The 24,929-nt window shown below is 40.5% G+C and overlaps 3 protein-coding genes across 5 annotated transcripts; 2 read left to right on the top strand and 1 right to left on the bottom strand.

Moving 5' to 3' along the window:
* The first annotated feature begins 317 nt into the window (after positions 1-317).
* On the top strand, positions 318-18,292 carry LOC124176147 (mediator of DNA damage checkpoint protein 1). Of its 2 annotated transcripts, none has more exons than XM_046557038.1 (7): positions 318-993; positions 12,457-14,683; positions 15,698-15,813; positions 15,913-16,044; positions 16,292-16,493; positions 16,615-16,845; positions 17,595-18,292. In XM_046557038.1, the coding sequence occupies exons 1-7, from the start codon at positions 865-867 to the stop codon at positions 17,681-17,683; spliced, it is 3,126 nt and encodes a 1,041-aa protein (XP_046412994.1). In that variant the 5' UTR covers positions 318-864; the 3' UTR covers positions 17,684-18,292. The 2 variants fall into 2 exon arrangements, with proteins under 2 accessions (XP_046412994.1, XP_046412993.1); XM_046557037.1 differs by having other exon boundaries at positions 319-993; positions 15,913-16,050; positions 17,595-18,290.
* Positions 18,293-18,302: 10 nt separating this feature from the next.
* LOC124176151 (vacuolar protein sorting-associated protein 52 homolog) lies at positions 18,303-21,310 on the bottom strand. The gene is made up of 9 exons (XM_046557047.1): positions 20,931-21,310; positions 20,690-20,865; positions 20,202-20,586; positions 19,942-20,124; positions 19,747-19,872; positions 19,471-19,655; positions 19,324-19,408; positions 19,035-19,238; positions 18,303-18,952 (listed from the first exon to the last, which is right to left on the bottom strand). Exons 1-9 carry the CDS (start codon positions 21,165-21,167, stop codon positions 18,527-18,529), a joined length of 2,007 nt encoding a protein of 668 aa, XP_046413003.1. The 5' UTR covers positions 21,168-21,310; the 3' UTR covers positions 18,303-18,526.
* Positions 21,311-21,372: 62 nt separating this feature from the next.
* On the top strand, positions 21,373-24,672 carry LOC124176148 (nuclear pore complex protein Nup93-like). 2 transcript variants are annotated; one of them, XM_046557040.1, is made up of 7 exons: positions 21,373-21,683; positions 21,879-22,059; positions 22,147-23,110; positions 23,249-23,577; positions 23,668-24,020; positions 24,089-24,206; positions 24,281-24,672. In XM_046557040.1, the coding sequence occupies exons 1-7, from the start codon at positions 21,382-21,384 to the stop codon at positions 24,590-24,592; spliced, it is 2,559 nt and encodes an 852-aa protein (XP_046412996.1). In that variant the 5' UTR covers positions 21,373-21,381; the 3' UTR covers positions 24,593-24,672. The 2 variants fall into 2 exon arrangements, with proteins under 2 accessions (XP_046412996.1, XP_046412995.1); XM_046557039.1 differs by having other exon boundaries at positions 21,377-21,683; positions 23,249-23,573; positions 23,664-24,020.
* The last annotated feature ends 257 nt before the right edge of the window (positions 24,673-24,929 follow it).

Genomic DNA, 24,929 nt, shown 5'->3' with positions numbered 1-24,929 from the left:
AAATATATATATATATATTAAATTGTATACCTTTGTACACCAATATTCTTTCTGTGACTACGGCTATCCACTTTTTCTCACGCGGCATTCTGTCGTTGCCTTTTATGCACCAGTGTATTAGGTATAATATAACTGCGGGTTCCTGTCTTAGGAAACAGCACCGTGACAGTCATGATAAAAATGACGATGAAATCGAAACGTTTTTTATTCAATTTTCACACTATCAATAATACATACTAAAATATAATTATCAAGGTACTTAAAAATGATGCAGAAAATTTCGATACCGCTTGAAAAAATTTTAGTCAGAATCGAACTTTGGACACGATTTATGCGCACGAAGAAATTTGGCCGCAACAAAAATGTCGCAGAGTTTCATCTCGACTGGATCGATGATCCGCAATCCCGATTTTCTGAAATTCTCTTCGGCTGTTTGAGGGGCTGATACATTTATGCGGTGAAAAAAATCGGCCAAATTATTGCGAGATTGGAGTAATTCCCGGAGTTCACATCACATTCACTCGCCGGAGGAAGGAGCCGCTCTCCCTCCTCGGGCAACTCTTCTCTTTTCACTCCTCTTCTCTTCACCCGAAGGCGGCTCGGCCGGAAGGTAGTAAAACTGAGACACCTTCTCCGAGATCGGACAGTCTCACCCCGTCCTCGTTCCTCTCAACTTACAATGGTCGGTCGGTAATCGGTGCTCTGTTAAATACGACTGAAAGCTCACACGGGAATAATAATTGCCAGAGGAACCAGGGAAGGAAGCCGCGTACATCCCGAAGTGAATTGGTCGGTTGGATTTTAGTCGAAGTGAAAAGGAGAGCGAGATCAGATAAATCTGCGCCACGCTGATCGGTTGCAGCGATGGAAAAACGGAAGAACTATATCCGTGTCAAAACTCTTCTCGGACTTCTTCTGCTCGCCGTTTTCGTCGATGCCGAATCTCCCGATCCTGCCGATCATTTCGACCCGGAATCTTCAAACGTCGAGCAAGTAAGTATTTGTTATTTATCGAAGAGGGGAAGATCCTTTGATTCCGAATCTTCCTGCCTCTGAATTATACAAGACTTTTCAAATTATTTCCAGTCCTCGGCACCAGATTGGCGCTAGTTCGAAAATTCATCAAGCTTGCAAGATGAAAACTTTATTCAAAAATCAAACCCTTGGCAAAGTATCTTTTTTAAAAAAGCTTCCGCCCCATTTCTTCCGGTCCTCATAAATCAGGCACCTAATAATAGTCGCGACAATGCGTGTCAGCTTCTATTTTATAGGTGAAAAAACGAAGTAACAAAACAAAAAATCGAATTTTATAACCTGTCCGAATTTCTTCCCGATATTGCGATAAGCGACCGCGACTTTGTTGAAAATCGCGACGTTTTTCTCGGTGCTGCGAAAAAAGTCTCGTATGCGGGTAAAAATGTTTATCCTGAAAGGTGTAATTTCGTCACGGTTTAGCCGCGGCTTAATCGACGCGGAGCGTGATGCCCTTCCGGTAGAAATCACGCTTCGTTTTGTACCTGCGACATGGCAAAAGGTAAAGGTTTGGTAAAAATTGTTCCCGCGAGTCAGGAGACCGCTCTCGTCCCCCTCGATTAAAAATCACTGACCTCTTCGACAACGAGTGTGCTTTCTTTGCACTTTCTATCTCCCCCGGTGCACTTCCGCTGCAGGCGGATGCATGCGTGGGAAATGAATTGTGCGGGATTGATACTGCCGCCTGATTTCTTTCGCCAAAATTGCAAGGCCGAAACGGTGATTTTACTAAGCGGAAATAAGTACACTCTCAGGCGCGGATTAAACGACTCTGTGAGAGAAATCTAGCAATTATAAAATTGCCGAGGAGCTGCACCACGGCAGGAATTAACGATTAATGCGGCTTACTTCGCATCCGCAGACTTTTCAATGTCGCGAAATTCTTTTGCACAAAAATTGAAATTCAATCCCGAGCTTCCGGACCACGCGAAAAAACGACAAGGAATTGGTGCTGGGCGATATCTATCGATAACTATAGAGGTCAAAAAATGGATAGTTTTCATCGATATTTTACATACTCGATAATCAGTATATATCGATATTTCTACTGTAATATCGATAAGAGCGCATCAAAATCCCAACTACGAAACAAAGTAAACTGAAAATAATTCGATTTAGAAAATACGAAAATACGAAAATGCGAATAACGAACATCGCCAAACGCTACAAGGAATAGGTTTCACACACGCGTAATTTGCCGCGATGTGCGCGCGTGTTTAACGGAGGGTCACGAAGTCACTCTGTTAGTGGGTGAACGTGCCAGAGATCTACTTTCCGGTCCGAGAGATCTCGCCGTCTCAAACCGTGCGGCTCATCTTTGTTTTGTTGTAGTTTGTACTTTTTTCAACAACTTGGATTTCAAATCTCATCTATCTCAATCCTAGAGATAAGATCTTACCGCAACGATTTCGGATTCAATCCAGGAGTTTAAGTCTTGAAAAATTCTGCGCCGCTTTAAAACTGGTTACTTTTTTTTCCATCGTGATTTTGTACGTCAATTCGCGACGCAAAGATTAATTGCGTAGACTCGCTTTTGATTCAGTGAAAATTCGAAACTTTCTACGTGCGGTTCTTTTTTTTTTTCTTGTCGTCGTTGTTGCTGCTTTTTTTTTTTTTTTTAACAGATACTTGAAATCACACAGTCGCTTTCGCAATACCGCTTGTGTTATTTTCTGCGATTTTCTCCGCACAATTGTTCGAGATAATTAGAAAATAACGTTCGACCAGTTGCAAATTTTATGCAGTCACTTGAATATCTCCAACTTTCTTTACAGACTCGATCCTCTGTAATATTATAGCGTAGTCTTGGAACAATATTAAATTAGAAAAAGAAATTACGATCGCGCGGAAGAAGAAAAAATTCAAATATAACACGGAGTTGAGTTCATGACCGATCACGACTTTCGTTTTAATTTTTCTTCAGCAAAGGCAAATTCATTATGTTCGAATAATTATGGTTAAAATTTAAAAAAAACCTTCTTGTTTCCCTGTCGGTACTACATTATAATACATGCTTACTAGGCTTGCGATCGGATGATTGCAACGAATCTCACGATACGAAAAAATGAAATTGACGCATGCATTTCTTGACATAAATCAGACTCGAGAGATATTGGAATTAGGCTCGCTTCTCCTTTTTCCATGTAAAGTGACGCCGCGTTTAATTTTCATCTGCATGTAATACGAACGAGTAAGTATCCCTGTGCAACACTTGGCGATGAAATTTTCTCCGGCATCGCTTCCTTCCTCCCCCCTTTTCCCGGCAGTGTACAACTTGGCTGTCCGTGTAAACGGAAGTCTATATTTCGACGGTAATTCGCACGATTTCCGGCTGGCCTTTGTTTCCGTTACACGCTCGTAAGCCTCCCTCTCGTTTTATATCCCCTTACTAACATCGGCAACTTTTCTTCCGATCCGAACTCCCCTCCAATTCCTTTCCCTACTTCGCGAGACGTTTTCACCTCGACTCTGCCGGAGTTTTAACAACGCCACTTTTACACCCACGATTACCATACCATCCTATCTTCGTCTCGCATCTTGTTATAGCGAGAGTATGAACTTGGTGCTTGAGAAGACGTGTCGTCTCGACACTTTCTATACAACATCAGGCAGCTTGGATGCAAACAAATTTCAAATGCTATATTTTCACCGATTTGGTAATTTCGCCGAACGATAATTATCTTCTCGAATCATACATCGCGACACATATTTCCACGCGTGTAAATATATCATCAGATCGTAAATTCGCGAGTTTGTGTCACGCGTTATTTAGCATAGTCTGAAACATGTTGCGTAACACGGTGAAAAAGTTGTACCCGATTGTATTATGATAGGTGAAAATTGTGGTGTGATCTAGCTCAGATTTTTGCACGATCGACTGATTGCGAGCCAATTTTGTACAATCACTTGATGGAATTAGGGCGGTCGTAATTAACAGGATACATTTTTTTACCGTGGGTGGATCACACTTGAAACGGGTGGAAGGCACGCAGCGATCACGGTTACGAAGATAAATCGCGGAAATGAACGATCATCGGCCACAGCCCAGCTGCCCCGTCCGAAACGACAGAAATTTCAATTACCTCAGACCCTGTCTCGAATTAGTAATTACAATACGCAATCGTGATCAAGCGTGAACCTATCAACTCCACTTCACCTGCCATTTATCGATGACTGGACTACAAAAAAAAAAAAGTTCTCAGTTTATTTTACGATCGTGATAAATGTATTTAGCATGTAACGAAGCTCGACGGTGTTCCGACTTGTCAGCGAATTGCGGGTGTAATCGTTGGACGTAGAACGTTAAGCGATTGAAATTGTTCTTCACGATTTTTAATCCGCTATAAAACTTTCCACGTAGTTTTTGTCAGTTAGTTTTTTTTTTTTTTTTTTTTCTCTCGTTTCCTTCCGGTAGTACTTTTTTTCCTCTCTTTTTCTCTCTCTCTCTCTCTTTCTCCCTCTATCTCTGTCCGTGCAACGTTTGGTCAATTTATTACGTCACTAGTTGATTCCGGGTGAATGAAAACGGGGTCGAAATCTTTTCGGTCCTTTGAGCCGGAGTTCGAAGTTTTGCAGTGCTGTGTTCCGGGCGTGGTTGAAATTCCGAAATTTAAAAAGTTCCGAAAGAGCCAAATTCCGAATGTTTTCTGGCGAAACTTAAAGCGAAGTAATCAAACTTTGGAGAGACGACAAAGTTTCGAATGGTCCAAAACCCGACGATCAAAGTTCCGAAAGTGCTAAATTTCGACGTAACTCCGGTAAGTCAAAGTTCCGAAAGCGTGAAGATGAGAAAATTTAAAAATCCGAAGCATCGAAATTCCGGATGATCCTAAATATTCAGATCTGTGAATTTCTGGCTTCGTGAAATTTCGCCACTTTGAGCTATCTCTGTTTTGGATTTACGATATTTTCACGTTCCGGATCCTGGTCATTCTGATTTTCGGTTATCCTGATCTTTTACACCTACCAGTTGTGTAAACTACGCCGTACGAGTATATTTCCATTTTCGGAACTTTGCTCTATCGTAACTTGAATTTCCGGAATCTTGTATTTCTTCGCTGTCTCGTCAAAGTTTGATTTCTTTACTTCAAGTTTCGCCATCAAATAATTCGGAACTTCAATCCCATCCCCTGTGTTCTTCCGCACTCCGCGAACACATCGTAACCCGTGACTCTTGTCTCCCGATACAGCGATATCGGACGATCGGATCGAGTGAGAAGCGGGAAGTGATACGCTCGCCGCTTTCCCACTTGAACGAGTGCTTGTCCTCATCTCCTCTCTCCCGGTTACGGCGATACGGAACAATTGCGCGAAGGTGAAGGATGTCCGAGCTTCGTACCTGTTGCTGCAGACTCCCAGCTACGGAGGCATCGTTTGTCGGTCGTAATACTTTCACCACCCGAACGAAGAAACCAAAGAACGAACGCCTTCTTCGCCCCGCGATCGAAACGACTCGACCAACCACCTTTTCGGCCTCGTCGTCTTTACATCGGCCCGAATCGCTGATCAAATCTGTGCCGAAAAATCGATACGCGAAAAAGTGGCAAATTCGGCACGAGAGATGCAGTTTGAATGCAAAGAAAGCTCGCTGCGAAAAACACCTTTCGCAGTTCTTTTTTCCCAGACGATCGCTACTCGCAAGAATTGGTTAAAAATTCACCTCAGACGGTATGAATTTTTTCTTCCTTGTTTTTTCCTTTGCTTCCGTCAATTAAAAGTAAAAGTTTCGACGGCAAAAGCCGCGCTCTTATGATGCATAATATAATACGCGTTCGTATATTTCATACGTTCACGTATAACAGCTTGTAGAGTAATAATACGAGGTGTGCTATCTTATTCAAATCGTGAGAAGAATTTATTATTGTGTATAGGTATGTACGTTGTATTCGTAATGCGGTGTAAAGAAAGTTCATCTCCGATCCCATGACGCCTGCGTTATACGCAGGTAATGTACGTACATCCCAAACGTATAATATAAGATTTACACGGAATAATGTACCGTAAGCAGTTACACATTCATAAATTTTAGGCGCGACATAATAAAGACTTTGGGATGAGTTTCGAATTTACATTTTATTATATCCTAACTTTGTTCCACGCGATTGTTATTCTGATTTTTATAAAAACGTAACACCTCCTAATCTTCGTACGGTGTTCGCAGAATTGTATTAAGTTCAGTTAACGCGGGAAAAGTGTCGCCGAGTTGACGGTGGTATGAAATATATAATGCGAAAAAACGTATCTTCGCCCAGCCATGTCAAAACATTGTGTGTAAAAATATTCATTAAACCTACATCGTATCGTACACCAAACGTAACGAAAGTCGTCGGAATATTCTGGCAGACATATTCCGAGGTTGGTTGAGCTGACCAGTAACCAGAACTTGATATTTCTAAAAGAATTCGCGAACTTTTAGCTCGTAATTTGAAAAAATGTTTTCGAATTTTAGAAATTAATATCCCACATTCGTCGTATATTATCCATGCAGAATAATCAGATCGAGAGTATAATTCTGGGTAAGCAGCCGTACACGGGATCTGCATATTTGAATGATAAATTAATCTTTCGCTGGACTTTATCGTCGGATTAACTGCAGGTATGAATGTGGAAAGAGAAATTTACATTTTAAACCATTTGCGTATCTTATTATATGCCTAGAAGTAACCGTGCAGCGGGATTAATTTGCTCGAGTATTGAAGTTAAGCAATTTATTAATGACCAGAATTACGTGCGAGGAGCGATATATCTTCGTATTCTACGTCAGTACAGAATCGCGTTACAACTGCATGCACGAATGCGATTCGCGAATACCTGTAAGATGCCTTTCGCAATTTTTTCTCTTTTTCTCTTTGCAAATATTTCCTTATACACGAATCGTAACACGTATGCTCATTTTTCCTCTGTAATTCCTGACTGTAAACGGTCCGTCAAATGAGGATCTCTTCTTTTTAATTAACGAATATATTAGTCAAACTCTGTTAATTTGCCGTTTGCAGTACGATTTTGCAAAACTGCAAGGCACGCGAGAACAATCTTCGTTATAAGATACGACAGATGAAAATTTACAAACTGTATAAATATAGACGCGTGCATGGCCTACGTTTCGTGCAGATGCGATCAAGCTGTGTCAAAAAGTAGGAAAAAAAAAGTAAACAATTTTTTACGACTAATTGCGGTAGCGACTGCTGTACAGATACAAATGGCTCCAGATATAATACCAGCGAATTGCGTGCCTGTACGTAAACGAGGTCAAAGTTCTTCGTTCGTACGTACGTATACTTTCGTAGTAGTTTTTTAAAAAATGTTTTCATTTTCTTTTTATTCTTTCTCGTCGGTATTGAGGTCAACGATTAACACGAACACCGGCCTATGACCGAGTTTTAAAAACCACGACAATCCGTTCAAACTACCGAAATATTACATAGAGCGGTGATTGTAATTTATCGAGTAATTATCAGTTGATGAGGATGAGAAAAAAAGTAACGGCGATCAAAGTTTTATATTCGCATGTACGTGACATACCTACGCAATCTGCTTAGGTATATAAACTGAAACTAAAACCATGGAACTGCACGTATTTTAACATTATGTACAATTTCTTGATCGTTGAATGTGTTGAAGTTCATCTGAGTGTATAATCGTGACGAGTCGACGTTAGTTTATAATGACTATACGAACATCACATTTCTCTGGCTGAACTTTCTTTTAAAAAACAAAGAATACCGTCACGTGTCAGCCTACACGACCCTTGGTTACTGTCACGTACACGTATGTATGTACATATGTGTAATATATTATATCAAATTACATGCTGGTACAAACCGACTTGTACCGATTATTTATACTCCTTGGCTTTATTGTCGTCGAGGAAGTTTGGACGAAAAATACCAATATGTACGATAATTGAGAGTATATTACGGTAACTTTCTTCGGTGGTAATCGGGATCTTGCACCTATATTGATATTTTGTACGTTTCTTCTTTCCTCTCTCTTTCTCTCTCCTCTCACCTCCAACTTTCCTTGAGTGGAAAAAAGAGCTGTGAAAATTATTATCGACAGCAGTTTTATGATGACTATCGGTTGTGTGTAGGCACTTAAGATTATTATTTGTAGATACGTTTTTAGTCACAAGTTTATACTTTACACACGTGTACCGTGGTTTAATCTTAGATTTCTCCTGTTGCAGATATGAAGCGCGTTTAGAAGGAAGTTAACGCTGCTGGATCGTTGAAAACATTATCATTTAAGTTCTAGGTTCTAAGCTCGATCGGTGTAACTGACAAATACGTATAATTTAACCTGAAAACGATACTGGTTGCATTAGTTTCAGCCAGTTTGTATAAATTCTCTGATTATATCACGCGAAGGTGTTGAGAAAAATAAAAAAATTAAATTCGGACATGTTTTGGACTTGAAATTCTTGCCTGGAAAGTTTTATTACACCGGAATTTATACCGTCGTTACAGCGATAATAAAAAATGAATAAGTAACTATCGGGGACAAATATCTATCGGGTAAATGGTAAAAATAAACCATGATTATACAACGATGCGTGAGTAATAAAACTGGAAGTACGACATTTCTCGTATACAAATAGAATATTACGAGTGAGAAATAAATTTATCGAATCTTCCAGAGCAATCCGCAAGATCCAATTTACAATTTACGTTGGCCGGAGGCGCGGCGCCGTGACGTGGACTTCCAAGTGTTGCCTTAGGTCATTCTGCCTCTCGGTTTAACAGACGCGGGTCATCCTTTCACTAAAAATAAACTACGAGAGAAACCGGAAATACCGAGCTCTCGGCGAAACGTTTAAGAAAGGAAAAGTACGCGTGTGTGTACAATGTATAGCGGTCATTTCTCGGTATACAAACCGTACAATACGTCGACGTAGCTCGGGATTACTTTCCAGTATGAATTAATGAAAAATTGGGCATAAAGATGCGGCGGTAAAAAAGGAAACGATCGAGTCAGGTGTCTGCAGATGACCCGAGTCTTCGATTCGCTGATCCTCTAATTTTGCGCAACGTGTTTATAATGTCCTCCGAATCGTTTCGAATGTGGTTTGCTGGCAGAGCTTCTCGATTATTGTCGAGGCTCGTTGCTACGCTTCTTTCTCACTTTCCCGGTAGTGAATTTAAAATTGGATTCAGTCCGTTTGCAGCCTCCGGGCAGACGGTCCCTCGTTTTGCGATCACCTTTCGCTCATTGCTACACGCTGCTGCCGCTGCTGTTGCACTTATCGTTAACCAGTAGAACGTCCTCGCAAGTCCGTCTGGATCGCCGATTGTCGAACGGGCTCGGTTGAACAGTTTTTACTTCACGGTGATATTTATGCCGACTCTTCAAATTGAAACGTACGAACCGTACCTCGATTAAAAAATCATCAAATTTATGCTACACACTTGTTTCAATTTTGACGATCCACTTACGTACGAATTTTTCAGTACTGTGTAAAGAATTATTTGTCGGTTTTATTCACCTGACAAATTATCCAACGACGTACATCAAAGTTCTTTTCCTGAAAGTCGGGCGTTAATCTTCATCGGTATCTGGCAAATTCCGTTCCCCATAACAGCGCAACGTATTCCGTTTGAAAAATTGTTTGCGTTCAATTACGAGTAAGACCGTTAAATCCGAATGTAAATTAGACATACCGCAAACGTGAGTAATTTACCGCACTTTCTCTTTTAATCAGCTACGCAAGGGTAATTAATTCTTACGTTTACATCCTCGGGGTGTAATTTCATTGACAATTTGATCAGCGTTTAATGGGGCAGAACAATTAGGCACCAAGCGATATCTGTATTCAGGATTCCGCGCGTGTAGTTATAAGATTTCCGAATGTTAATACGGCACGAGAAAAATTTCCATTGAAGAAAGTTACGCGTACGGTTGTTTAACCTACGACGCAAACCCTGCATAATATCCTAATCAAAGCAACCTCGTGTGCGTCTTGCCGTTTATTTGACTGGCAGAAGAGGTGAGAGTTGATAATTCGGTGTTGAATTTTCATGGAGCCTGATATTCCGGTTCGAGAGAACTACACTAAAAAAATATCGCACCTTGCACTCTGGTGTAAGCATCGCGACTTGTTTACTCATTTACCTCTAAAATATCGTACATAAAGTGTATATTTTATTTACACACGCACTGTTAAAAATTACTCTATGGAACTTCCTACACAATATTCGAAGTTTCATTCGGATACGAAACATTGAATTCACCATACGTTTACATACTGTTTACTCGATTTACAGATACAATAAATTTACCACACAATTTAGTAAATTCAAATTACTTTTTTGTCCTATCTTCATAAAATTTAGTAAAATCAACAATTTTTATTGTAAATTCAAAACAAATACACAGTAATTCACGTCGCTGTGCCAAATTTGTAAATTTTCAAGCCGATTTCGTGAATTGACAACTTTTTTATACAGAAAATGTGTAGTAAACGTATAATCTGTTTCAACAGTGCGATGTCCGATACGTACCGGTTCCTGATGTCTTTATTGCATAATTTTCAATCAGACAGCTTGCATGCATGCAGCCGCGAGTTCACATCCTTGGGCCTCAGTCCGCCATCCATCCATCCATCCATCCATCCATCCATAATCCACCTCCCGTAGTCCAGGGAAATAATTATTACGCATGCTAGCCGTCGACGAATAAAACTGTATGCAACTGGACGCTGAGTGCTCGCGGGATGCGATTACGAAACGTTCGGCATCACGTGAAAGGGAATTATACTAACCATATTTAAATACCGCACGCCATGGGATAGTTGCGGCTAATGGTCACGTAGCTCGTGGGAATCTCTTCGAGATACAATCGTTCCTAGATTTCAAAATTTTCTGTACCGCAGGGGAATGTTTTATGTTCGGTTCCGATGACTCGACCTGTACACCGTCATGCTTGGAGCCTTGCAGCGATTTTGAAAATTTATACTCGCCTTGAAACGTCCAGTCTGTAATTCGAACCGATCGACGATTTACTGTAATAAAATTTCAGCCTGACGTAAAATCTCGGCCAGATTTCTGCGGTATTTTACAGGTGCATGAAGCTATTTGCAAAACAAGCCCGTGGGCGCGGTGCAATTCTTATCGTCAGTGGGTTAACGTTTGCTGATCTATAATCCCTGATATTTCTCTCGCCGTTCACCTCGCTGCTCTCGGACCAATCGATGCAAAGTACAGTAGGTGTAAAACTAGATTTCTCCGTTAGCAGTATAATTACAGATGCTGTACGTTCGTGGATAGGCATGTTTTTTATTTCTTAATTATTTCATAACCTTACCGAAGTGTGAAGTCATACAAACGAATGAAATTAAGGGTATGATTTGCAAGACTGAAGCCATCGACATTCTTCCGGCAGTAGAATTTTTCTCAATAATTCTGGAACAGAAAAAATGTAGAGAAAGTACATCAAATTTTTTGCAAAAACAAACAAAAAGATTTTTCTACTGATGGCCTTTTATCAGGGCTGAATGCGGTAGTTATTTATGCATTGTAAAATTGAAATTGTATTTGTTGAACGGTTAAACAGTGTGGAACGTTGAACGTTTCGGTCAAAGCAGAATCCATTTCGCACATAAATGATAAATTGATCGTTTATAGCTTCCGTTGCATAAACTTTGGAACATGAAATTTCCATCAACTGCTTTACCGTTTGTTATTCACGCCGTGATTTTATTGATCCGTAAATAATTTTAAATTATATTACGTATAATGCACCGCTGCATATAAAATACACGATATTTGTTATGACTCGAGTTATCTGCACAGATGACTATTGTAATTTGTTTACGATTGCAACTCGGACAGGTGAAATTGATGGGAGCGTTGAGGCTGTAACAGAAATAAGATGGTGAAAGTATCTGGAAATTTTATGCACCGCACGATAATACGTGTATACCTACAGTAGAACAATATTAGTGATCCGGTAAAGACTGTGGAACAGTCCAGACTATTTCTTAACTGCTGTAACCGCGCCCATATTCATTCGGTCAATTGATCATGTGATATATCTTCTTTCGCTCGTACAACTTTTCACCAACGCTCTACGATGCAGCAAGAATCGGTATGCAATCCTTGTATCCCCATGACGACATCTGCGGTGGGAAATTGTTACAGTTTTTATTATAACGTTTTCTGTCTTTCCTCAAAGCCCGCGCGCCGTGATCTGCTCCGATGAACACTGCCTATACCAATTCATTAAATTTCTTAACCCTAACTAATTTGTGAGCTATTTCTGTCGAATGTTCCGGAGAAATTACGCAAGAGCATAATTGATCATTTTCTTTCTTCTAGATCTCGTTGTCTTATACTTGTAGAATAAAATCGCAAAGTGAATTTCTTTACGTTCAATGATTAAGCGTAGCGTTGACCTCGAGTGTATTTGTTCGTTCTTTTTTTTTTGCAGGAAAGCGTCTCGTCCGATCTTCACAAACGTCAACTGTCTCCGTCCGAACAAGCACAGATTCTGAGCGATGTTCAGCAGCATCAGTCAAGGTTTGGCCGAGTCCCAAACCCTATTCAAAATCTCCAGAACACATCGCCATTCCCATCGTTGGCAAAATATAAGGTTGACAGAGCGAAACAGCAACAGGAGCTACTGCAGTTGCAGCAACAGCAGCAGCGGCAAAACTCGAACCAGCAACGTATACAAAATTTCTTTGAGACGGCCCAAACTCAGTATCAGCCTCAGGCTGTGAAACAGCAGCAACAATTTCAGCAGATCCTTCAATCCCAGCCGCAGTTTAGTCAGTATCAAAATTTGCCCATCAACAACGCGAAGTATCTTAATTTGAACCAGCCGCTCTTAAACAACGGTCAAAATATCCAGCTTCAAAGTTACTTCGAGAAACAGAGACAACTCGAGTTCCTTCAAAAGCAGCGGGAACGCTTGTTGGCCGAGCAGCAGGAACTCAGAAGGCAGCAAGAACTCCTGCGGCTTCAGCAACTTCAACAACTGCAAACTACCACCAGCACCACGACTCCTTCTCCGTTCCAATCAACCTTTTCGCCCTTGCTCTTGTCCTCGCCAAGTGCAAGGAAGATCACCGCGGCAGAAAGCGATCTGTTCCTGAAGGCGATAGCCAGTCATCAGAAGAAGTTTTCCAGCACAACAAGCAGCCCTCCAGTTGCGACGACGACAACGCTGAGGACGACGACCGTCGAAGCCTCGCCGAGTCCCACATCTCGCGCAACGGCTCGTGGCAAATTGGTCAACGACAAGCAGGAGATACCCAAGGACATTTTGTCCCTGATAGAAGCTCAAGAATCGCAAGGCACGTCGAGCGTTTCGCAGAACGGGAAGTCCAAGCCGCAGATACAGATCATCTACCAGACCGAAAAGCCTACGGCCGGTGCAACCAGGCAGAAATCTTCGGCCAAGAGCAAGTCATCTCAGTCGTCGGCTCAGCGAGAAGCACTCTTGAGGCAGTTGAAACTGGCTCTGCTCCAGTCCCCGGACGACGAAGCAGCCAAGAACATTTCAACCAGAGACCTGGTACTCCCGAATGGAAAAACTGTGCAGGTCATTCGCGCACCGAACAGCCTACCTTCGGTCGAGTCTCAGCTGACCTCGGAGTCTCTGAAGGAGGTAGTCAAATCGTCTTTGCCCACTACCAGCATCAAACCGCCAAACGCGATCCTCGAGGAGTTGACGAAAGGTGTTCTTCCGCCTGGCGCGGATTTCGAAGTACTGAGGCACAAGCTTGACGGGAACTTGGAAGAGGTCGGCAAAGCTCCTTTGGAGAATTCACCGGCTAAAAAAGTCACTTTTGTTGTCCTCGAGGAGCAGCCAGACGGAAGTTACAAGGTTCAAGGCGTCAAGGGCAACGCTGACAAGGAAAATGGCGGGGATGTCGAGTCCATAGTGGAGAGGATCAAGAACGGAGAACTGAAGCTGCCTCCTCCGTCCGTCAAACCCTCACCCACCACTGCTATCGTCACCGAAACAATAACTACAACCCGGAAACCTCCAGCGATCACAAACGTCCCCACAGTGATCACCGGACCACCACCGACCACGACTTACAGGCCTCAGACTATCCTTGAAACAGGAAAAAACACAGATTTCAGCAAGTCTTCGGACGACCGTCTTCCTTTCGTCACGATTTCATCGTCAGGCGGATCGGCGACCGACAGATACGTCACTTCGGCCACCACTCCAAGTAGCCACGTGTACAACTCTTATCGCAGCACGTCAAGACCCTCGGTGCATCAAACTCAGTCCTACGTTTCCAAGTATCCAGTTTCTACCAGGAGCCATTTCATTCCAACCATGGCTCCGGTCAATGAAATTGTCACCCAGTATCCGACGACGACGCCTTTGTCAACTTCCACTTACGCCGAATATACTACGAATAGGTACTTCAGTCCTACTACTTACAGCAACTTTGGCTCGAAGACTGCGGCTTCTCCGTCTCCTAGATCCATAGCGAACACGCCCAAGACGAATGTTGTTTACGAAGAAAATTATGAGAGCAGTACCGTGTTCGCTCCCACTTCCGTCCTCACTGTCACACCTCCGCCCTCTGATTTGGCCGGTGATAATCTTACAAGAATTTTTAAACGGCAAGGACTCTACGCCATGGCCAAGTTCCTTGGGCAGTCTGGGCTCGACACCGTTCTCAACGATACCGGTAAGTCAAATTCGAAACTTCCTTTGGTTAAAGTGGTACATCCTGAGACGTACACAAATTATGTTACAGTTTTTACATATCGTAGTGTAATTATCACACTAATTTTAGTTGTAAATTAAACGTGAGAAAGTTTTTTTCATCCGTTCACTCATCGTGTCTACGTAGATTCATGGTATGAAAAAATTGAGCAACGATTATCTGTATTTATACAAAATTGTGGAACCTACTTTCCCACGAACACCGTGCGCCATACACATGACGAATATTAAAGATTCGCGAGACGATGTTGCCTCGTTAAGTCTAAGGCAACGCGCGTTCACTCTCTATTAATATTCTCACGCCTGGATGGTTGTTATTCTATTACGATAGATTGCGTAATATATTGACTAATTACGCTGCGAAACAATTAATTATAACATCGATACGAGAAATGGAGATCTATTCGCAGATCTCCCAGAATACTCGGGGCATTCCGTAGGAGTAATTAAAGTTTCATTTGTTTTCTGCTAATGACACGTGTAATAACGTCTGAGGTGAGGTGTGCCCGTCTTCTGTGTATATCATGTTCGTAATGTAAAATCATGAAACGACTACCTTTTACTCAGAGACGGAATAATTACGTAGAATATTATATTCAATTAAAACTTGTGCTCCACTTCTCATGGTCAGGATTGAATTAATAAAACTAATTTAGAAAAGATTGCGTACCACGTGCTCATAGTGTTTTATCTACTAAGCTATATGTAGAGGTGACTTGACGCAATGCCATTCAAGCTTGGGAAATTCCTCATTCGAGTAATTCTTAGATTAAATTTTCAAAGCTTGTGTTTTTAAACGATTTTTGCACGCACTTTTACCTTCAATTTTCTGAAATCGCGGTGTCTTTATATTACCTGTCAATGCTGAAAGTCAAAAAAGAATCACCACGTTTTATAATTCAGGTCCGTAGATATTGTTCTGAACTTTATCGCGGTAACGAATTTACGCAATTGTTACCACACTTCAATCTTTCAGGACCTTACACGATATTTGTTCCCACCGACAAAGCCTTCAGGGCATTACTGGTGCAGCTTGGAGGACCAGAAAAAGCCGAGGAAAAGTTCCGCGAAAATCCCCGACTTCTGAGCGGAGTAAGATTTCATAATTAATGGAATGAAGTAGTTAATCATTGTCTAAATTAACTCTGGCAAACTTTTCATTAAAATAAATCTCTAATTATCCCGTCACAGCTTTTGTTGCACCACGTGATTCCTGGTGCCTTTAGGATCGATTCTCTCCAGGATGAAATGACCGGAGTCAGTCTGGCCGGGACTCAGCTTCGAGTAAACACGTATAACATGCAAGATGTCGAATGGAATGATGTGAGGGTACTGTCTTGAACAATTTACTAACACAACAATCAATCGTATATTCGTTTTTACGTCTGTCAAAAACGATGTGACCTTTCCTCTTGATTATAACTGAGAACTAAACTAGATACGTATACAATTCTCTTTTATAGGAAGATACGCCTGATAATATTAGGCCATAATCATTGGTATTAACATTTGTAATCAGTGTGAGATCTGTCACTTCGGTGTTTCAAACAAAACGAATAATTCTTTCAAGGTAACCACGATCAATGGAGCAAGAGTCTTGCCTGACAAACAGAACATCGAAATTCCTCAGGGAATTTCGCACGCGGTTGATAGAGTAATGTTCCCATTGCCTGTCGGTGATTTAGTAGAAACACTACAAGCAGATCGGGAGCGTCGCTTCACTGTCTTTTTGAGAGCGCTGCACGCCTCTGGCTTGGAGGAAACTCTGTCTGGTAATGAAATAGGAAATTATTATAACATACCTACGCAATTGAGCTATCCGACATGCAGAGTTGAAATATTGTCGGCGTATTGCATGGTTGTGCAGTAAACACGTTATTCAATAATTTTCAGGGTCAAAGACTTACACGATATTTGCTCCAACCGACAATGCATTTATGATTGCATCAGCTTCTCCAAACGGAAGCCCACCATGGCTAGACGACGAGGATAATCAAGAAGCTGCGAGAGCTATCGTTTCGAGGCACGTCATACCCACAACGCTCTTCACTGCAGGCATGAGATATTATCAGCAGAAGGAAACCCTTCACTCTCAGGCATTTTTACACATCCACAAAAATTCAGGTATACATGTTAACGAATTTATTTCGCCGGATTCACACGGTATTCTCTCCGTAACGTCGCACAACTCTTTGCAATGCATTGACCACTGGGAAAATAGGCCAGTGAATGTTTCCGCACAAAATCTGCAGCACGCTGGTTCGAGGAAGGGACTGTCGAGCTTTCCCTTTTATTTGTTGCACTTACTGTAATTAAAACAAAGATATTTCGTTATCTTTAGTCAACAAGAACTTTGTTCGAATGAGTGAAACCTACGGAATTTTTTTATCTCAAAGTGGAAACAGACCGTTGACTTTTAACTAACTCTGATAATTGCCTTACTTATTTCTTCGCACTTTATTATTTGTTTTACAGATTTAATTACTTTTTGTTATCAATCAAAACAGCCGAACCAATTATTTATAGACTGTAACGATCTTAAAATCTTTCACCTCCAAACATACTAACATTCTGGAAAGATCGAAAGATGATCAGATGCCGTATGTGTAAAGTAGAATTAACCCACTTGTTCGTAATGCAAAGTAATTTCCTCGAGCCTGCTTTAATCACATGGTAATGACCAGTGAATAATCTTGTTTTAGACCTGCAGACGCTTTATTTCATTTTCATTCCAATTTTGTAATTGGGTCTTGTGCGTTGCTAATTCTAGCACAAGTCTCATAATTCTCATTTAGTATTATTATGAATATCATTATTCATAAGTACAATTTTTCCTAAACTAATTGTACGTATTTTTTTTTTCTTCATTTCAGGCCGAATTAAGGTAAACAATGCTAAAGTTATTTCTTACAACATTCCGGCAACGAACGGAGTTATTCATGCAGTTGATACGCTACTCTAAAAGTTTTGGGTTGTCGTTCAAACAACAATTTCAAGCTCAGCTATTGTGGGAGGGATATGGAATGCACTCTTTGTAAGTATGCATTATTGAAATCGATCGGAACTATGATTGAAGGAGAAAACTAACGTCTTGAAATAACACTTAAAAACATTCAACTCTTTAATTTATTTGAACAATTATTCGAGTTCATCTTCCGTAACGTGAAATAACACCGGAAAGTACTTACTCTTTGAGAAGCAGAAAAGCAGATTATAAGATATCGCAAAGTTAACTAACTCAATGAATATGCCATAAGTGTTACTTAAATCTTTCTCAACCATTATCATCACAGTGAAGATACAGATTAACGAGAATCGTCTTGTTATATAAAATAAATTATACAAATTGAATGTACGCGAACGTAAAATTAAATAAGGTGCTCGAATAGACTCGAGAGTTAACGAGGTGCAAAACTGAGTACACCAAGTCATGATAACCGTTCAACTAGGATGTATAATATAGTTCGTATTAATTTTTTAAATAAATGTACAAACTTTTTTCATAAACATTGAATTCCACAAACTCAGGCCTCTCCATTCTCATCATCCTAATCCCGGTGTAAAAAATTTTAAATCGTCAATTAAATTTTTAATAAATCTTTATTATTTCTGGTATATTTATATATAATATCTATATTTATGTACAAATGATATGAACGAATATACAATATAGTTATTAATAAATAATTAAAATCCCAACCGACCATGAGTCGACATACTTACTAACTCAAGTAGCAGCTGACAAATTTTTGGGGAGATTCCGTTTGAGAAACTTGCGCTATTAACAATTATTCTAAAAACATTTTTAATAATTCGTTCTATATTTTTTAATCTCTACCATAATATGATGGATGTTTGTCAATCGAGCTCTAGCATTTGCGGGTAAAATTTTATGCAAACGGTGATAATACTGAACAAACTGAGTTAAAGTTCTTTGAAGCAATGCGCCTCCTAAAACTAAGCTTGGAAACGATCTCAAAACTTCGCTATTTATTGATGACAACTCGTTTTTCCAACACTGAGTAAAAGCCTCGACTAAAGCCAGTGCCGTTCCTTCGTGCTGCTTAAAATATTCCGCTTGACCCTTATCAGATAAAGCTTCGGTTTCTTTAACAAGCTGTATAATTCCGCCAAAATGAGGGCTCAACACTTCCTCAACATACTCAGAGGAACGGGCGTTCAATTTTTCACGGAAGCTCTCAGCTTCTTTTGAATTATCTCTGGTTCTTTCCTACAGAGAAACGAAACTTTTACAATTATTTGTTCGTTATTGATTTCTCAATGAAAGACCGTGACAAAGAGCTACAACTGACCATAAGAACTCCCAGGACCAAGTCGTAGTTGTTGATTAGAAACACTAATTGCTGTGTTCTCTGCACAAAGACTGCGGCCATTCTAAGTAAAAAGCATTGTACTGCTTCTCTTAATTCAGCCAACAACTGTGCAGCTCCTTCACATGGAAATCCTTCTCCGACTCCGACCATCGCGGCACTGAATTCAGCGTAACGTCTGGTAATCTGAATAGAGATGCGAGTCAAGACATAAATTTATTTGAGAGTTGATCTGTGGTTACGTTAAATGATAGGAAGTAACATTACTCACGTAATGAGGTCCTATGTCCTTATTCAATTTCCAGGGATCACAGTCTTTGATACTTTGAATATTCAACTGAAAGGCGTACTCGAACCTGAAATAGTATGTCTAAATGGATCCCAAGCACATTCGTTTTCAGAGAACTGATGAGATTACCTTGGCCAAATAACTGAGGTGAGATTATCCCAATACTTGTCTAGTGCAGGGACAGCTCGTTTATGGCAAGTCAATTGGTACCGCATTACCAAATGCAAGCAAAGAAAGAGAGCTATAGTGTCATAACAGTCATCTACAAAGGACTGCAAGTTCTTGAGTAACAGGTGCAAGGTCTTGCCCATCACCTAATCGAAAAATAAAAGAAAAATTACGATTCTATCCCGTATGTCATTCGTTAATTGTTGCAATTCCCAAGGGAAAAATATGTTGAATTACTTGATCGAAAATATCCATCGCCTGAGTTCCGCGAACCTTGAAAAATTCCGACAGAAATAGATACTCTCTGCAAGCGTTATCCACCAGCGCATATTGTTCACTTCTAAACAAAGCTTCGTAGTGATACTGTGAATGAAATACATTATTGATTCACCTATGATTGTTATAAATCTTCTTGAATAATAAAAAACGAACTCTAGTCTTAGACGCAGTATGCGGCACAATTATTGGAGCTTCTAATTGAGAATTGAGAACATCTCCTCGGGTGCCAATTGAAAAAACAGTGCCTCGATGTTTGAGGGGAGTTTTGTGGAAGATCCCTCTGCCAGCTGTATCTTCAACGCCCATCAGATCATCTTTGGTGGCAGCTTCTTCGAACTAGAAAGCATTAGAGTACACATATAGAAAGATTAGTAAAAGTATATTGCAAAGGCAAATGTCTAATATTTTCTCACCTGCAGTTTTGTGAGTCGCGAAGAGTATGACTTGAAGTAAGAGTAATAAATTTTGCTCATCGTATCGACATATTCCCCACATATTTCTTCAGCAACATTTCTTTCATTGGCCAAAACAAATTCGAAGAAGAATTTATACTTGAGCATGTTATTTTGCGGAACCTGATAGTTGGTCATTGGTTTCCTAAATTTGTATATTTGTTCCAACAGATAAGTTCTGATCTTGGACATTGCTTTTATTTTCAATTTCTCGAGTATCTCTTTGACGTCTTGGCAAGATTTAGCTTCCTTGAAGCTTTGCTCTTTGACAAAGTTTATTTTGTGATTCAAGGTCTGCAGCTGTGTTAAAAATTCCTTCTCAGTAACCGGGCAGTCCATGATTCCCCTAATAATAAAACACAGTAAAAAATAGATTCTGCTGTTCTAAATGAAATACTTTCTGATAACTTAATAGTTAAAATGGTCCAGCACTCTGTTATTCAACCTACATTATGAGAGCTTCTGAAACAGTCATGTCCTCGATGAATTGACTCAGTGGTCCTCGAATGACCTGGCGGTTGGAAAGTTGCTGGCTCATGGCTACAGATTTTCGTTGCAGGTATAAAATTTCCGAACTTATGCTGCCGAGGTCGGTTTTGAAGCTCAATAGCATGGATTCCATTTTCTGTAATAAATAAATTGTGATAGCGAGAGAACGTATCGTCATGTATCGAATGGCCATTTACTAACCTCTAAAATATTGTCACAGGCATCAATTTGGTTATGCAAGCTGGCTATGTTCTGACTTTCTTTTATGTAGTCTTGAATAGATTTATTCTCGACTTCTTTGAGTTCTTTTTCTATCTGTCGGGAATATTGCCGCAGGTCTGTCCCCATCGTCAGGACCTCCTGGACCACGTCATCCTCCAGATCCTCGTGAGCCATTTGCGTCTCGCTGTCGTCAAAAGCGTCGACTTCCGACGACATTTCTACGATATTGAACCTTCCGACACTTTTTTATTTATAATACTATTACTGCGTATTCTTTCCTTGCTCTTCTCACGTGTAAAATATCGGCTAAACAACTCTGACAGCCTAGTTTGACAGCACGCTGTCTGCTACCGTCTGCTTCGCAGACCAGCCATTACGCATATTTTAGAGGTTCGGGTATTTGGAGTTTAATTGTTGATGCGAGGATCAGATGGCAGTCCAGTCGGTTGAAGTCCGTGCTGGTCCGTGCAGACGAAATTTCAAATTCGTAAATGGCGTGTACGGGACTACTCTAACCTCAGTTCGCCGTGTTAATTTATTGTTGAAATTCTTCAGAATGGGTGATTCAGATTTTAACGAGCTCCTACGGTCGGCTGAGCAATTGTCAGCCGCTGTAGAGGGAAACGGCGAATTACCGCAAGTCGAAAGAAACTTAAGACAGATTTTAGAAGCCTCTAACGAACTTTGGTCCCGCGTCACTCAGCCCAGCAGTCAGGATAATCAAGTACAGGCGTAAGTACGGAAATTAAATATCCAATTTTTAGTTCTTTAAGTGTAAAACAAAAACGGATGACTAATTTAAATTGGCACCACCGGATTTCTGTACGTATCCACATTTTTTTCTGGCGGAGTTTAAATGTAACCTCAAAATTGTCGAGGCTCGACCTCCTTGCCATTTATAATTAAATCCGTTTCAATTTACTGCAGACATCTCTTATTGGGTTCGCGTGGTGTTGACCTACCGCAAATATCACAAAAATTGAATTCTCTGAGTGCACGGCGCACTTTTGAGCCATTGGATCCCGTCGCAGATACAGACATTGTTAGCTACTTGAGAAATGAAAAAGAAAATGCCATTCTTTCTATCATTGAACAAGTACATAAAGACGTACGTATAGTTATAATTTTCTAATGCTCGAGTAACACAATATCAAATGAAACAATTGTAATTAGGTAAAAGCATTTTTTCTTACAGACATTCGAGCTAAATAGAGTTCAGCAGCTCCAACACATGCTGGGGGAATGGAAACAAATGCGTTATGAAATAATGAATGCAATGACTGCTCCCTCTGGAGAATTGGTCGACCTAAGGGGCATGCCCCAGCGAACCAAACTTGCAGGTTCCGCTGTAAGCGGTCTGTCCAGCATCGAAGCTGCGTATGCCAAGGAAGTGCGGAATTACAATGACCACGTATTGAGAGGCATAACACGACCAAACTTGTTTAAAATCCTAGCCAAGGCTTCGGAGAGCTTTGATGATAAGAAAGTAGCAGATATGTGGAAAATGGTCAAAGCCATGGTGGATATTCCCGTAACTCCAAGGGGTGATCAAATGAAATCGAGAAGCAGCTCTCAGGTTGAGAGAAAAATAGTATCCCAGGCACGGAAGTACCTTGAAAATCGTTACACAGACTTCATGAATTCTATTATCAGCGAGAATCTTGCCCAAGCAATGCGCGGCGGCATTCCTGGCACTTTGCCGCTTGTGAAAAGCTTTGTAAGAGTCAAAATACAATCAACGCTCGGCTTAGAGGGGATACAAGTTGATGGCATGCCATTGTGGCCGTTAGTCTACTACTGTATGAGAGCCGGGGATTTCCATGCTGCTTTACATTGTCTCAAACAAGCTGGCTCGAGTGTTGACGAGTTTAGAGCTGTCGTGGAAGAAGCTGCGAACAGTAGTACTCAGCGTCCTGGCAGTAGATCGGAATCTATTGTTAAATTACAGTATCGGCGACACGTCAGGTCAGCTACTGACCCTTATAAAAGAGCCGCTTACTGCGCCCTTGTGCCCTGTGATCCTGATGATTTACATTCCGAAGTTATGACCACTGCTGATGATTATTTGTGGCTACGCTTATGTCAGGTCAGAGATCAGGCAGATTCTGAAAATAAACTTACTCTAGATCACCTACAGACGACGATTCTAGAAGAATATGGTAAGAACTAAAAATATTTGACTTGAATAAGATTTCGAGAACTTTGTTGAAATACTAAGTCTGAAAATTCATATTTATGTTAATAGTATACCAAGTTTTTGGTAGTTTAGTAAACATGTCTCAATGTTTGTTCTTCAGGGGAATCCTATTATCATGCTCATGAGCAGCCTTACCTTTATTTTTCAATGCTGTTTTTGACTGGTCAATTTGAGGCAGCCATTGAATTTTTGGCTCGAGGTGCGGGTGCTCGATTATTGCCACATGCTGTCCACCTCGCTGCGGCTATGCACGAACATAATTTACTTGGAGTCAGTCAAAGTGTATTGGCGCCTTTAATAAGTGTTGATCCTGTTGACAAGCCCCCTGCGAAAAGGCTCAATTTTGCACGTTTAATTTTGCTGTATGTTAAAAGATTCGAGGCTTCTGATCCAAAGGAGAGTCTGCATTACCTCTTTTTATTGAGGTCAGATACTAAAAATATTGTGGTTTCTAAAGAATATATATATAAGAAAATGAAACATCACGTCCTATATATTTGAACATTCTTGTCTAGGACGATGAACGATCCGTATGATCGGAATATGTTTGCAGCTTCGGCTGCAGAAATGGTTGTAGATGCTTCGCCGACCAATCGAAGCCTGCTGATTGGACGAATAGACATGGGTCAACGGCTTCCAGGAATATTGGATGAGTTCCAAATTAATGTGGAAGATGTGATTAATATCAGCGCCGAAACTTTGAATCGAAAAGGTCTACTTGAAGATGCAGTTACTATGTACGATTTAGCTGGAAATCACGAGAAAGTCTTGAGCCTGATGTGCTCCTTGCTTGCACAAGTGGTGAGTCAGAAAAGTACTCCTGGCTCACTCAGATCTAGGCTTCAAGATACTGCCAACGACATCAGTTTCAGGTATATTTCAAAAACTTCCGAGATCTTTTAAACAGCGTAAAATTACCGTCCTCAATAAATGTTAACAGGTACCAAGGGACAGCTATTCAAGCTCCAGCAGAATCTGTAGCTGCTTTTTACACCCTAAGAGATCTTATGGTATTCTTTGACCAATTCCATAGCGAACAGCATCAAAATGCTCTGAGGGTAAGCTTCTTTGATTCACCTTACGGGTTTGTTACGTTTGAAGTGGTTGATATTGAAACAACAAATTATTTCAGACCATCGCGGATTCCGGATTATTACCGCTACATGTTAGAGAAGTTGACGAACGTGTTACAGCGCTCCGTCGGGTTTCAGCAGAAATTACTGGTGCTCTAGCTGACGTTCTTCTTGCTACAATGACTATTTTGTATAAGCTGTATCAAAAACTACGCTCAACTGAACCAGGCGACGAGGTTGCGAGGGAACAGCAACTTTGCGATCTCAGAGAACAAGCCAGAGCCTTGACCAGCTTTGCGGGCACGATCCCTTATAGAATGCCGAACGAAACAAACAGTAGACTCGTTCAAATGGAAATACTAATGCATTGAAGGAGTGAATTTATTTTTGCGTACAAAGCTGAAAAAATGTACGATTCAAACATTTAAATAGATTATGATTTTGAAAGCTATGTTTAATGGTTACAAATTTTTTGAATTTTCTCGATGATTAATTCGCGCACAGGTTCCGTTTTAATAAGTGGAAACTATCTTTATGAAACAAACGAAACAAGACAGTGCGATAAATTAAAAAAAAAAAAAAAACTAATGAACACCATTTGCGTTTCTTTTTGAATTAATGAAGACTGCAGTTATTCGTGAATTTTTAATATTTAAAATAAACCACAGGTACTAGTTTATCACAATAATAAAACAAAATACCATTGAA

This window comes from Neodiprion fabricii, chromosome 2 (assembly GCF_021155785.1).
Source record: "Neodiprion fabricii isolate iyNeoFabr1 chromosome 2, iyNeoFabr1.1, whole genome shotgun sequence".
Lineage (NCBI taxonomy): Eukaryota > Metazoa > Arthropoda > Insecta > Hymenoptera > Diprionidae > Neodiprion > Neodiprion fabricii.
Note: the sequence above shows the minus strand (reverse complement) of the source record. Positions and strands in the feature narration are given on the sequence as shown.

What these genes read in the sequence shown, in the direction of transcription:
- LOC124176151 (XM_046557047.1), bottom strand. Translation starts at nt 21,167, where the DNA reads ATGTCGTCGGAAGTCGACGCTTTTGACGACAGCGAGACGCAAATGGCT. An exon ending in CCTGTGACAATATTTTAGAG is followed by an intron (nt 20,866 to 20,930) that starts GTTAGTAAATGG and finishes TATTTATTACAG; the next exon opens with AAAATGGAATCCATGCTATT. An exon ending in CGATGGATATTTTCGATCAA is followed by an intron (nt 19,656 to 19,746) that starts GTAATTCAACAT and finishes TTTTTCGATTAG; the next exon opens with GTGATGGGCAAGACCTTGCA.
- LOC124176148 (XM_046557040.1), top strand. Translation starts at nt 21,382, where the DNA reads ATGGCAGTCCAGTCGGTTGAAGTCCGTGCTGGTCCGTGCAGACGAAAT. An exon ending in CAGGATAATCAAGTACAGGC is followed by an intron (nt 21,684 to 21,878) that starts GTAAGTACGGAA and finishes AATTTACTGCAG; the next exon opens with ACATCTCTTATTGGGTTCGC. An exon ending in AGCATCAAAATGCTCTGAGG is followed by an intron (nt 24,207 to 24,280) that starts GTAAGCTTCTTT and finishes AAATTATTTCAG; the next exon opens with ACCATCGCGGATTCCGGATT.
- LOC124176147 (XM_046557037.1), top strand. Translation starts at nt 865, where the DNA reads ATGGAAAAACGGAAGAACTATATCCGTGTCAAAACTCTTCTCGGACTT. An exon ending in AATCTTCAAACGTCGAGCAA is followed by an intron (nt 994 to 12,456) that starts GTAAGTATTTGT and finishes TTTTTTTTGCAG; the next exon opens with GAAAGCGTCTCGTCCGATCT. An exon ending in CTTGGAGGAAACTCTGTCTG is followed by an intron (nt 16,494 to 16,614) that starts GTAATGAAATAG and finishes AATAATTTTCAG; the next exon opens with GGTCAAAGACTTACACGATA.